The sequence below is a fragment of the Trachurus japonicus genome, chromosome 11 (genome assembly GCF_045865225.1).
Source record: "Trachurus japonicus isolate A0001 chromosome 11, Traja_1.0".
Lineage (NCBI taxonomy): Eukaryota > Metazoa > Chordata > Actinopteri > Carangiformes > Carangidae > Trachurus > Trachurus japonicus.
The window spans coordinates 3,881,974-3,895,951 of NC_140917.1; the positions used below are offsets into that span (position 1 = coordinate 3,881,974).

At 39.6% G+C, this 13,978-nt stretch overlaps 1 protein-coding gene across 3 annotated transcripts; it reads left to right on the forward strand.

Moving 5' to 3' along the window:
* The first annotated feature begins 476 nt into the window (after positions 1-476).
* On the forward strand, positions 477-7,855 carry naxe (NAD(P)HX epimerase). Of its 3 annotated transcripts, none has more exons than XM_085790706.1 (7): positions 477-638; positions 1,882-2,090; positions 3,261-3,369; positions 4,178-4,288; positions 5,249-5,359; positions 6,205-6,352; positions 7,287-7,855. In XM_085790706.1, the coding sequence occupies exons 2-7, from the start codon at positions 1,897-1,899 to the stop codon at positions 7,487-7,489; spliced, it is 876 nt and encodes a 291-aa protein (XP_085646832.1). In that variant the 5' UTR covers positions 477-638; positions 1,882-1,896; the 3' UTR covers positions 7,490-7,855. The 3 variants fall into 3 exon arrangements, with proteins under 3 accessions (XP_085646832.1, XP_085646831.1, XP_085646833.1); XM_085790705.1 differs by having other exon boundaries at positions 479-623; XM_085790707.1 differs by having other exon boundaries at positions 483-556.
* The last annotated feature ends 6,123 nt before the right edge of the window (positions 7,856-13,978 follow it).

Consider the following 13,978-nt stretch of genomic DNA (forward strand, 5'->3'; position numbering starts at 1 on the left):
TGACAAGAGATACTTGAGAGGCAATTATTTTAACCTTTAAAATAAAAATGATGTACTAACTAACAAATCTACTCTGATGGGTTAATATATAAGTAGGCTATGTGTTATTTATATCTAAGTCTTCTTTTTTCTTTTCTTTTTTAGCCATTTGCTTTGTTTTTGCTCTTGTCTGTTCAAAAAATAATCATATGGGTGCAAAGTTTAAATTTTGCTCAACATTAAAAAGTTGCTTTGCTCAATAATAGTCCAGTGATGATGATGTAATATCTTGCAGTTTACTTTACTTTTTATTATTTCCGTGTATTTTGCATTGCTGATAATGATTTTATACTTTCATACAAGAAAAAAGATAAAAGCAGGACATATATGATTTTTTTCTAAACAGTATTTACAAGTTTACAGCCGGGAAAACACCAAACATTGCTGATTTTCCACAATAAGAGCATCCGACTTTTATTTTGAAGTCACAGCTGTGTTTTGATTTTCAAACCCGGAAGTAGCAGCTCCTGCTCGGCGGCTAACGCTGCTAGCTCATTTAGCTTCTCGTCTTTGACCTGTGAGTTTTATCACCGCGGTTTTAACAGGAGAAACTAAACCTGCATGTGGAGAGTTTAACACAGAAGGTTTGTTCACATGTGGTGAGTTTTAATTCACATTTAACACGAAGAAGCAGCGTAAAGTGTGAAACGTAGCTAACAACAACACCAACAAGTTCAGAGAAACTGAAGCTAAAATAACAAGAATAACTTATCCTTTGTGTTTAAACTCATTAATCTTTGTATAAAATATAACTAAACATTTAATATTTAACATAATACACCTGAGTGTCGCTGCATGTTCATCAAGGCCAGGTTAGCTTGTTGCTAAAGTTGTGTAATAGCCTAATAAAACTGATAATTAAACTGATAAAATAAGTATCATCACACAATAACATCAGAATGACGTGTTTAACCTCTCACTTTTATATTGTTTTTACATTCAGCTGCACTTTATTCAGAAACTCAGAAGGTTTTTATTTTTATTTAAGCAATTTTGGCACTGTTTAGATCTAGATTTAGTTTTATTTTGCACAGTTAAACATACACAAGTAAAAGGAACAATTTGATAATTTACAGAGCTGGCAGAAGCTAAAACTCAAAGAGCTTATTATATGCCTCCACCTGTGAAATATAATGGCATACAAAAAAGAAAACAGAACGTACAAATGAACAATCAGAAATATATAAATGATAATAATAAAAGAAAAATCATCAGAGGGAATGAGATAAACAATCAAAATATATGAATAACAATGAAACAAAACAAAAGAACAAAATGAATGAACTAAAAAAAAATAGTTTTAAGGAGTTTCTATTATATCATATTATATTATATTACATTATATTATTTGTATGTGCACTCCTGGATACTTGAATTTCCTTTGGGATGAAGGCTTAGTCTATGGTAATAAAGATTTTAATGGTTAATTTCATTGTTTTAAAATCTGTAATGATGTCAATAAAGTTTATTTGTATGTCACAGATCAATGGCGGCAAACAGAAGTTGCTTTATGAAGAAGAAAGAAGAACAGTACATACATTAATGCACAAGTTTACAATCTTAAGATAAGAAATAAGACATGAAGACGTTCACAGTGCCAGTGTCCAGAAAGAAAGACTAAGTTTCTATTTCTACATCTCTCAATTATCCCTAATTGATTAGTTGAATTATTGATTTGTCAAGTGGCAAAAATATATAGAATCTGTGTTTAAGGAGTTTAATTAGAGGTAAAATGTGCATGAAAGTCTTTTTGCTTGCAGGCGTTTCTTCATTTAAAGGGCTTTTGTTTTGAAGGAGCCTCCACTGAGTCACATGTTAACTATGTCTCCTCTGCTCCGTCAGTTCTCCTCCCTCTGGATGTTGAGTGTTCGGGCTCTGTTCGGGATCGGCGTCCTGGTGACCTCTCGAACCGTCGGCGTTGTCCTCGCTCAGACGGGGACATGTCCTCTAGTGTCCACCGCAGCTAACAGCAACAACAACAACCAGCAGTGTGTAAGGAGCAGCAGCAGCAGAGCAGCGTCCACCATGGCCCAGGCCATCAAATACCTCGGGTAAGGTTTATGTTTTTTATATCAGGGGTTCTCAACTAGTCTCACTCTGGGACCCACATTGTCCCATGGTCATTAAGTCAGGACCCACTTTTATAGAATTCAAACCAAGAATTTTTTTTAAGCCTTTAAAAACTCATTTTGCTCTTTATTGAGCAAAGTGCATTTCAGAGCACATGAATGAAACTGAGGAGGACCATGACAACTGCAGGTACGGAAGTGAATCAAAAAATATCAAACTGCACAAAATGGAGACCAACAAAATGATATATTTGACTTCTAATGCATCTCTGCATTCAGAGCATGTTCACAAAAGTGAATAAATATCAAATTGCACAAAATAAAGACCCACAAAACAAGGTATTTTCACTGCATTCAGGCCACATTAATAAGAAACTGATATCTTTGCATTCAGAGCAAATGGAGCAAATAATAAGAAACTGAGGAGGAGCATTACAACTGCATGTGTTCATGTGTCTCGTGTGCCTTTCAAAATAAGTTATTTTTCAAAATAAAAGACATGCCCAACATCAGATGTGCATGAAATATTATTTACTTTTTTGACCAGCTGTCCGCGACCCATCCAGAACGGGTCCGCGACCCACTTTTGGGTCCCGACCCACCAGTTGAGAACCACTGTTTTATATAACTCTAACAGATCCCTGATCAGTAGAAACTAGGGATGTCACGATTATACATTTTCTTGGTACGATTATTGTCAGAGAAATAATCACGGTACTACGATAATCACGATTATTATGCATTAATTCATTTCACAACACTATGAATGTGTAAAATGATCAAATATAGTCAAAATATAACTCATTGTTTACACAAAACATTTCCAGTATCTATTAATATAGGACCAATTAATTAAGTGTTTGGAATATTCAGGTCATAAATTGTAATCTATACCAAATGTTTACATTTATTTTCATCTTTTTTGTTTTGTTTTGTTTTGCTTTTTTAATTACAAATGACATGCTAACATCTAAATTCCTACCAATTCAGTGTTACATTAGTTAAATGTATCTGTGCATTTACCTTTATTTTGTCGCACATCTGCCTATACGGTTCCAACATTATCTTTTTTTGAAAAGTGACAGTATTTAGGAATCTTTTTTCGATTAATTAATTAATTGTGCTGTTTAATACCACGATTAATCTCCACAGGCAGGAGGAGGCGCAGCACATCGACGAGGAGCTCTTCAGCGACTACGGCTTCAGCGTGGACCAGCTGATGGAGCTGGCTGGACTCAGCTGTGCCACCGCCATCACACGGGTAAAAATAATAACAACTAGAAAAAGAGTGTGAATGCTGAAAGCAGCTGAAGAAGGAAGCAAAAGGACAGAGAAAGGGGGAAGAAAGAAATAAAAGAAAGAAAGAAAGAAAGAAAGAAAAAGACAGAGAGAGGGGTAGAAAGAAAGAAAGAAAGAAAGAAAGAAAGAAGTAAAAAGACAGAAAGGGTGTAGAAAGACAGAAAGAAAGAAGTAAAAAGACAGAAAGGGTGTAGAAAGACAGGCAGAAAGAAAGGAAGAAAGAAAAAGACAGAGAGAGGGGGTAGAAAGAAAGAAAGAAAAAGACAGAGATAGGGGGGTAGAAAGAAAGAAAGAAGTAAAAAGACAAAGAAAGGGTGTAGAAAGACAGACAGAAAGAAAGGAAGAAAGAAAAAGACAGAGAGGGGTAGAAAGAAAGAAAGAGGGGGATAGATAGATAGAAAGAGGTAGATAGATGGAGATAGAGAGAGCTAGAAAGAAAGAAAGAAAGAAAGAAAAAGACAGAGAGAGAGGGAAAGAAAGAGGGGATAGATAGATAGAAAGAGGTAGATAGATGGAGATAGAGAGGGGTAGAAAGAAAGAAATTCCCCTGCATGAGATACACCTCTTGTTTTTACATTTTCCATCTGTTCATAATTTTTATTAATTTTTAGCAGCTGTGACACCAAAGTTCATATTTCATTTCCCGCACATGGACGTGTCTCAATCAGATTTACCCCTCTGATGTAGAGAGAGAGTAATCAGATTACTCCCTGAGGTGGGGAGTAATCTGATTACTCCTCCTGTCTCCTGTGTTGTGTCTTGTGCTGCAGGCGTATCCTCTGTCGTCTCTGGTCAAGTCCAGACCGGCGCTGCTCGTCGTCTGTGGACCCGGAAACAACGGCGGCGACGGACTCGTCTGCGCCCGACACCTCAAACTGTTTGTGAGTAACGGACCGGTTCTCCTCAGATGTGACGCAGAGCGGGAAATAAATCTATTTAGGTGCAGCTCAACGGCTCCTCATTCACTACTGAAGTATTTGTATTATTTGGTTTGTTTAAAAACTTCTGCTTTTACTTTACATTTACTGAAAAAATGGTAGTAACTCTTTATTTTGCAGTTTATTTTTCATACAACAAGTTTCTAAAACTTAAGTCGCCATTTACTGCATTTACTGTTTCATTGTTTTAACGTATATCATAAGATAAAATACATTTCAACCTGTTTTGAAGAACAGAAGAGTAAAGTGCAACAATAACAGCAGCCTTCTTGTCATAACTTTTAGTTGTAAATGGAAAAACAAGTAAAAAATACAGTTTTGGGCTCAGATCTCAGAGTTTTTTCTGATTAAATGAATGTGAAACAATTATTAAAGGGACAACGAGGAGTTTTGGAAAGCAAACGGTGTCAAACTACATTTCCCATGCGCCTCTGCGTGCCGTGCACGGTGAAATTCTTGGACCGACGCAAGACGGACGAAAGCGAAAACATTTGCCAAGAATGTTTTCATTGATCAAGAATGAAAGTCGAATTCGAAGACGATCAGATACCGTCGCAGTTCCGACCATAAACGATGCCAACTAGCGATTCGGCGGCGTTATTCCCATGACCAGCCGGGCAGCGTCCGGGAAACTGAAAGTAGGAAATGCTGGACGAGTCGACCACTAAATAATAATATCAAAATAAATATTAAGACAAAACTATATGTTTATCTAAAATGGACCCATTAACAAGTGGTAACGTAGATTCATCCACATTAATATGAGACTCTTTGATAACCAAAAGCAAACTCCTCGTTGTCCCTTTAAATACAGACAATATAAAATATTTAAAACACAAATCTTTGTTTCTCACGTTTTATTTAGACTTTTAACAGAGTATTTATCCCCCCTCCCCCCCTCAGGGCTACGAGCCGACCATCCTGTACCCGAAGAGGCCGAACAAGCCGCTGTTCCAGGGTCTGACCACTCAGTGTGAGAAGATGGAGATCCCGTTCCTGAGCGAGATGCCGGAGGTTTGTGACCGAGTGGAAGTCAAACGAGTGTCTGGTGCTTTTTGGTTTTTTTTCAGTCTGTTTGTCCTCAAACAAACTGCAGCTCAATAAATCAAAAGGTCACTGATGCATCATGGGTAGCGGGCGAGGATGTGATGTGAACTGTCCAAACAATAACCACTGGGTTTTATTTATCATTTATTTATTCATCAGACAAAGGAACAAGGACAATGTTTCCTCCTCACAGACCTGCCCAGGTGCATGCTGGTCCTGAATCAGTCGCCTACATTACTGTAATGAGATAAAACAAATATTAATTAACCAAACTAACTAATTGTAGAAATAATGGAATAAAACACAAAGAAACTGAAGACGAACAACCGAGAATTTTATAAAAAACAATAGTTAAATTCAAACTCAAAATATATGAATAGGAGAGAAATAAATTAACAAACTGTGGTGATTGTTGGTTTTGTACGGAAGCCCAGAGAGGCCAAACTCTTTTTTTTTTTCATTTTAACTCGTTATCTGGAGAAAACGAAGATGTTTCCTCATTTAACAACTCGATCAGGTGGAAACTTGTAGAATATTTCAGTCGGGAGCAGAAGTCACAGGATCATCACAGCAAACTGGTTACCGAGGACTGTTGCTAAGGACGACTGTTGCTAAGGAGGACTGTTAATGTTAACTTGAAATCATTTCCTCCTGATGTTATCTCAGGATAACGAGCTTCGTTTTCTTACGATAACAGGATAAAACAATTTATATATTTGTGAATCCGACCTCTCTGAGCTTCCGTAGTTTTGAGACGATGTAAATAAAGAGAATGTTTTTTTAAATTAATTTTTTAATTTTCCCGCTCTCAGGCCGCCGTGATCGACGAGGCGTACAACCTGGTGATCGACGCCATCTTCGGCTTCAGCTTCAAAGGCGCCGTGCGAGAGCCGTTCGGCTCCGTCTTGGACGTCCTGAAGAAAACCACCGTTCCCATCGCCAGCATCGACATCCCATCAGGTGACCGGCTCCATATCGATACATTCATTGATTGACCGATTGATTATCATTTCTTGTGTCATCTACAGAAAGATGAACTCACAGTTGTCTTTGAAGTTAGAGAAAATAATTCAGAGCTTTTCTAAAACCTGAGATCAGTGATTAAAGGTTCACAGAGACCAAGAGGTGAGATTAAAGAAGATGAGATAAAATTAGAGATAAAATGAGATAGAAATTTTGTTAGAATATGAAAATGATTAGATAAAATTATGGGATGATGTAAGAAGTTAAGATTAGTTACAATAGTGTGAGATAAAATGAAAAGATTAGATGAGATGAACAAAAATAAAAATGTGAATAGAAACAAAATCTATAATAAATATACGGAAGAGCATTAGGGCCAACAATGGAGTTTTTTTTTTTTTTAATTCTGAGATAAAAACTAACTAAACTAAAAAAAGTCAGAATCTCTGACTTAAGTCTCTACAAAGGAGTATTAGTCTAGTATAGGGCCAGCCCCCCAAAAAAAAAGCCAGGCAAAAAAAAAAAAAAAAATTTGGCACAAAAGAAAAAAGAAAAAGGTTGGGCCAAAAAAAAAGGCAAAAAAAAAAAAACTTTCAGAAATTTTTAGTTTTTTCTCAGAATCTTAATAAAAAAGAACTCCGTTGTTGGCCCTAATGCTCTTCCATATAAATAGGATATAAATATTACGAATACGAATAATTAATCCCCAAAGGGAAATATAAATATACATTTATGTTATACTATATTATACTATAAATCTATAGAAACATAAATATTATATATGAATATAAATAATGTAGAGATTAAATTGATTCTGCTTTATCATAAAAACATGTTTTTATTCTTGTCATAGAATCTTGATCTCTGTGACCTTTGACTCTCTGTGTGTGTGTGACCCACTGTGTGGTTTTATCGTCGTATCGTCGTCCAGGTTGGGACGTGGAGCTCGGCGCCGCCACCGACGGCCTCCAGCCCGACCTGCTCGTCTCCCTCACCGCTCCCAAGAAGTCGGCCGCCTCCTTCAGGGGGCGCTACCACTTCCTGGGCGGCCGCTTCGTGCCCCCCGGCCTGGACAGGAAGTACCAGCTCAACCTGCCGCCGTACCCGGGCACCGACTGCGTGCTGCAGCTGTAGGACACGACAGCAGCTCCATGACGACGACAACGACACTAAGACACGAGAGTGATGCATCGATCCTGCAGCAACAGACACTCAGTCAGCTTCATGGAGTTTTCACAATAAAACACAACCCTGGGCTTTTCAAAATAAAACAGGTGGGGCAGGGTTAACAAAAGTCTCAAAATGTCTGAAGAAAAAAATGTGTTTTCAAAATCAAGTGTGGACCTGAATCCTTAATGTTGAACTTTTCCTTTAAATCAGTCGGATATAAACTTGATTTGTTCTGTTTGGTTTTGGAGGAAAAGTCAGTTTTCTTTGTGTGAAAGCTTGAACTTGGTGGCTGCTTCATGGAAATAGAAAAAAAAGAAATAAAAAGATAAACATGACTGGAAGTGATGTGGATTATTTCATCGGTTTAGAAGCTTCATCAAGAAAAACTACTAACAAAGGACATATTGTTATTTACAACAGAAATGTGACAGTTTAATCAACAAATTAACAAAGTTCATATACAGTATAAAAATATTCAAGTGTAATTTTTTTTCCGTCAGTTTTAAGAAAAGAGGAAGCAGCTGTTTATTCTGAACATCAGAAACAACCTCAACCCACAAAAGATAAAACCTGTTTTGCAAACATTATGTTTCATACAAAGATACAGAGCTAAATGAATAAAACACTTCATATAAGTGAAAATAAAGCATAATAACTTCATATATATAGTCATATATATCTGTACTAATGGAAGAATCTCCTCTGTTACTGTGTATTGATCCCAAGCTGGGAAATGATTATACTAATCTTAAAACACATGTTTTTTATGTTTCTGTTGTTTCTGCTGCAGACAAACTTAACGTCCTTTTAATGTAAGAAATGTTTTCATATTTATAAATCTACTCGTGCTGTTTCCAGGTGAGTTTCTCCAACATGAGTTTGTTTTTCTGCACAGTCACTTCACAGGTTTGTGAAGGTTTTCATAAATCCGGTCATCAGAGCTCTTCTTCTTCTTCTTCTTCATCATCGTTGTCGTCTTCTTCCTCTTCTTCTTCTTCAAACACAGCAGTGCAGCAACCAAACCTGCAAACAGAGCGTTTTTTTTTTGTTTTTTTTTAGCTTTTTATTGCCTTTAATTGATAGTACAGTGGAGAGAGAGACAGGAAATGGGGAGGCAGAGAGGGGCAATGACATGCAGGAAAGGGCCAACCCAATGATAATAATTCTTATAAGAAATGATCATTAAAGCAGAAGTAAGCGATCCGGTCGTTTTGGCTAATGCTGCGTTCCAGGTAGGCTTTTGAAACCGTAAATTACAGCTTCAAGTCACAACTTTCGACTTTGTAGCGTTCCAGGCAACCCACTCGTGTTTTTCCGACCTGTTTTACCTGTGAAAGTCACTATAACGGCCACTCGTAACTTCCGACCGGTGAACTCGTACCAGATCGAACTGGTACGACTTCACAGGTCGGAAAAACACGAGTTACGGGTTGCCTTGAACGCACCATAACAGTCCTCGTCCCTACATCACCACATTCAGGCGCATCCCTTGGCTGCACACACAGCCCTGCATGCCGTTCTCTCTCCTCATTGGATAAAACTGGTAGGATACGAGAAAAGTTTTCTCCTCGGCTCAGAGCAGAGCAGAGTGACTGACAGACCCGTGTTTCGGTCCAAACACTCTATAGAAGTGATTGCTGTCGGAAGATAGAACTATTTAAGACTTATATTAACACAAATGTATCGCTTACTTCTGCTTTAATATAATTTATTAAAAACACATTTCAAGGTTTCACATGTTTCAGTCTCTTCTCTACTGAAACTACGTGTAGTTTCCTGTATTTCCTGCAGATGTCGCTGTGTTGACGGCGCCGTGTGCAGCGACCAGGTGTGACTCACCTGTTGTGACCAACAAGAAGACGCCGTTCAGGGCGAAGGAGCCGTATGTGATGTAATCAGTCGGCCATGTTGTGTTGAGATGAGAGTTGTTGGAGGACGGAGGAGGAGGAGGAGGAGGAGGAGGAGGAGGAGGAGGAGGAGCGTCTGGATGAAGAGACACAAGAGTCAAACACAGAGGAAGAAAAGAGGAAGTGGGCACGACGTGTCAATGACATGGATCTATGATCTGTTCACACCAAGGTTTAAGTTTAACCTCACTTCCTGTTTCTCTTACAAAGAACATTTTCTGTGGTGCCATCTCTGTCATGGGAATCAAACCCACGACCTTAAAGGGCAACTTCGGTTTTTTTCAACCTGGGCCCTGTTTTCATATGTTTTTCTGTATATGTGAGTGATGGATAATACTTTTATTGAGGTCGCTGCAGCATTGAGCCAGACAGGCAGCCTGCAGCCCAGCTAACGCTCTACCACGGGGCAAGTGGCTCCCGTCAAAGTTCGCCCTGTTAACGGGCATTTTTTTCAAACTGACAGGCTCAGATAGTTACATTGAGTGTCCGACAACATACTAGAAAGGAGAAATGAACGTAATAGTCTCTACTTAACTCTCTTTAAAAGGTCAACACAGAGCTAATCAGACAGATACAGGACAATGACGAGCAAGGCGGTGGATCGGACTACGTGCAGGCGACGTGACTCACACAGTCGGCCATATTGAGGACAGGCTACACTGCCAGTTACACTGCCATCATAACTCTGTGAAAAATAAACCAGTATGTAGCTACTACTTTAACTATTTGCATTATTTAAAAAAAGTACATGATTAAAATGATCCAAGTATGCTGCATCATAACTGCATCAATGTTCATAAAAAATCAAACCGTTTGAAAATTGGACAAAAACTGAGCAAGTTCTGGTCATTATAGCAGAACATGCAGCATAGGCTTAAAGGATAATTACAGTTTTTTTTACATTCTGGACCTTATTTCTAGCATAAAATACGATCATTTACTCACCCAGATAACTTTGGTGTCATTACAAGTCGTTGTGATGAAATGAGCTCCAGCCGAGAGCTGCGTATATCCGTATAATGGAGTCTACAGGGCAGCAGAATGCAGCCTCTAAATAACACATTATCTGCAGAGAAACTCCTTCATTTCACCAATATTTAGTTCTGATAGGCTAGTGCTATTCCCCTCTGAGTCCGGGGTTAGCTGTTATCAACATCTGGGGTCTGTAGGTTGACCTACTGACCTCTGACCTGGATGATGTCATCTCTGAGCGCTGCCCAGCTCATTCTGTTAATAATCATTCTGCTTCGGCATTCAGGTCCATTTTTATCTCAACTAGCCGGAGCTTTAGTGAGTCCAGGTTGAGGAGAGGAAGCCTGTGGAAGCTGAACTTTGAACCGTAGCATTAGCGGTAGCAACAAGCTATGTGGCGCTCAGAGATGACATCATCCAGGTCAGAGGTCAGTAGGTCAACCTACAGACCCCGGATGTTGATAACAGCTAACCCCGGACTCAGAGGGGAATAGCACTAGTCTATCAGAACTAAATATTGGTGAAATGAAGGAGTTTATGTAAGGGATAATGTATAGTTCGGAGGTTGTTATGGAGAAATAAACCCCGACAGGTTGTATGGAACCCCGACGCGAAGCGGAGGGGTTCCATACAACCTGAAGGGGTTTATTTCTCCATAACAACCGACCAACTATACATTATCCCGCTTAGAACACGGCCTACAACTAAATCATTCAATAATGTAACACAAAATAATGATAAAAAGAGATTTTATTCATGTAAAATTAGACCGTTGCTCGGGACGCCGCTCTGACCAGCGCAGCACAGAAAAGAGAAACTATGCAGGATATTTACTTTATGTTTCATTTTTACCGTCATTAAATAGCTTCGGACTAATAGTGATGTTAGATAAACGACTTGTAACCTGTTACAGGGAGAGTGGAGGCTCCTTATTTCCACATCGTGGCTGAAAAGTAAACTTGCATCAGAACCTCTGACCGTGTCACAGCTCCTCTCCTCTCTGTAGCTCCACGACACAAACGCATCCCATAATCTCTTGTTTATGACAGATACGACTACACAAAATACACGTAACGTGTATGGTAATCCATCGATCCACTGATTGATTATCAAAGGCTTCAAATGCACGAACGGGAGGAGGCTCAGCAAAACAGCGGCTGTGACCGGACATGCAGAGTCGGCCGTTGCTATGGAGTCCCTAGCAACGGTCCGCTCAGCGGTGGTCTATCGAGAAATAAACACCGCAGAATATTGGTGATTGACCAATCAGAATCGAGTATTCAAGAGAGCCGTGTTCTAACTGCAGATAATGTGTTATTTAGAGGCTGCATTATATGGATATACGCGGCTCTCGGCTGGAGCTAATTTCGTCAGAACGACTTGTAATGACACCAAAGTTATTGGGGGAGTAAATGATCGTATTTTATGCTAGAAATGAGTTCCAGATTGTAAAAAAAACCCAGTAATTATCCTTTAATGCTCTGAAGGAGAGTGTTGCCCGTCCCAAGATGGCTGCCATGTGGCTACACCGTGTCATTGGGCAGCAGCGGTGGGTTGGTCATCTAGTCTTCTTATATCTATGATGACGAGCTGTAATCATATTAGCTTAGCATTAGCCTTTAGCCTGGTCCCTCACTCAATTGTTTTCCCTGGAAATACTTGTGTTGTGTTGTGATGTTTTTCTGTAAAACTGATGGAGCTGGGTTGTTTGTTTGTTTTTTGCAGGTGCAGTGAGTTTAGCTGTTTCACCTGCCTGAGATACAACGTACATAAAATAGAAGAATCATTGTGTATCAATAGATATTTGACACATGGACAGTCACAGAGAGTTTCTCATACAGTCAATGGAAACAGTTTAACATGAGTAGAGTTGGACTGACGGGAAAAACACACATTTTTTAATTTCTTTGCACATTAACTGACAGAACAGGAAGAACCCCCTCAGTCTGCAACTTTCTCTTTCAGGGGTCGAGTCGACTTCCAGTAACCCCCCTCCATCCCCCTTTCTCCCCCTCACTTTTTGTCTCCTTTGATCATTTGCACTGTTGCACTTTAGCACAATGTGCAAGACGTACACACAAAAGTGGCGCGGGACACTTTTGTTTTCACACCTCTGGTAAGTTCACCCTATATGACTGCAGCCCCCCGGTTGCACGCGAGACAGATTTTAACACCTGGGTTTAACACCCGTGGCCTCCTCCACAGTCCGGATCGCAATTCACAATTTCTGTTTCTATTTCTGTTCAAATAAAGGAAGTTCAGAACGTAGAAAAATCTTGAAATCTCTTTTAAATGTTAAATAAGCTTGAATTAGAATAAAATAAACGTAAATAACCATGAACAGCCACATGTTCAAACTGTCTAATAACTATAAAACACACAACGGTGCAGACTTTTTCTCCGTCTTGAGGTGACAGACTCGGAGATTCATTTGTCCCTGCAGTGATCAGGCTTTTATACATTTTTGTTATGTTCAACATTGTAATGTTGGATTTATGTTGTGAATGGAGTTAGGAGGTACTTTGTGTTTTTCTTTAAATGTGACTTTTGAGGGTAACATTTATGCTTTTTTGTAAATGTATGTTTTTGGTATTTTGTTATTATTTGTGTGAAACCTTGGACGTCATGGGACGCAAGACAGATTTCAGAGTGAGCTGACAATAAAGTGTAAGCTTATCTTATCTTATTATCTTATAAATGTGTGTTTTTTATGCTTTTCATGACTTGCTGTGAAACAAATTGCCCCGAGGGGATAATAAAGACTCTTGAACTTGAACTTGAACTGACCTGGGACCAGGTGAAACGTGTTCAGTGGAACGATGATGCTGTTGTTCTTCCTGCCGCAGTAGTAGTACGACCTGCAGTCTTCAGCCGTGGTGTTGGTGATGAGCAGCGTGTTTCCACTCAGCTGGTATTTGCCCTTATTGGAGCTGGGGGAGCAGCTGCTTTGCTCCTGGCGCCCGGAGTACGTGCGTCCGACGAACCACCGGATGTTACCGTGGAACTGAACGTACCAGTACAAGTTGGGGTTGTCATCAGAACAGGTGAGCGTGGTGTTATCACCCACCTTCACCTTCACCTTCACCTTCACCTCGGTCTCGGCCTCCACATGGACCAGGAATGCCATCATCATCACCACCTCCATCATCATCATCCAGAGCAGATCCATGATGAGGTCCCTGAACGCAGCACAGCTCTGACCTGACTCTGCTTCGCTCCCGTCACCGCGTTACAGTAAATGCTCCTCACTTCCTGTGTCTCTCAGTGGTGATGATGATGATGATGATGATGATGATGATGTCATCCTCCACGTTGGCTGATAGAAAAACCAAAAGGTGCTCGAGAAGAGGAAGTGAGAGTTCACAGCTCTGCCCCCTGATGCTGGAGAGGGGAGGGGGGAAGGGGAGGGCGGTGAGATTGTGTTATTGTCTGGTGTTCAAAAAGGTTTATCAGTCCTGTTGCCTGGGAACAACAACAACAGACAAAGCCGAATCAACATTAAAGATATCCACAAGTTTCCGAACGTCAAAAACGGAAGCCGGTTTTGCTTTTCCGGTGGAATTGAATGTTTATG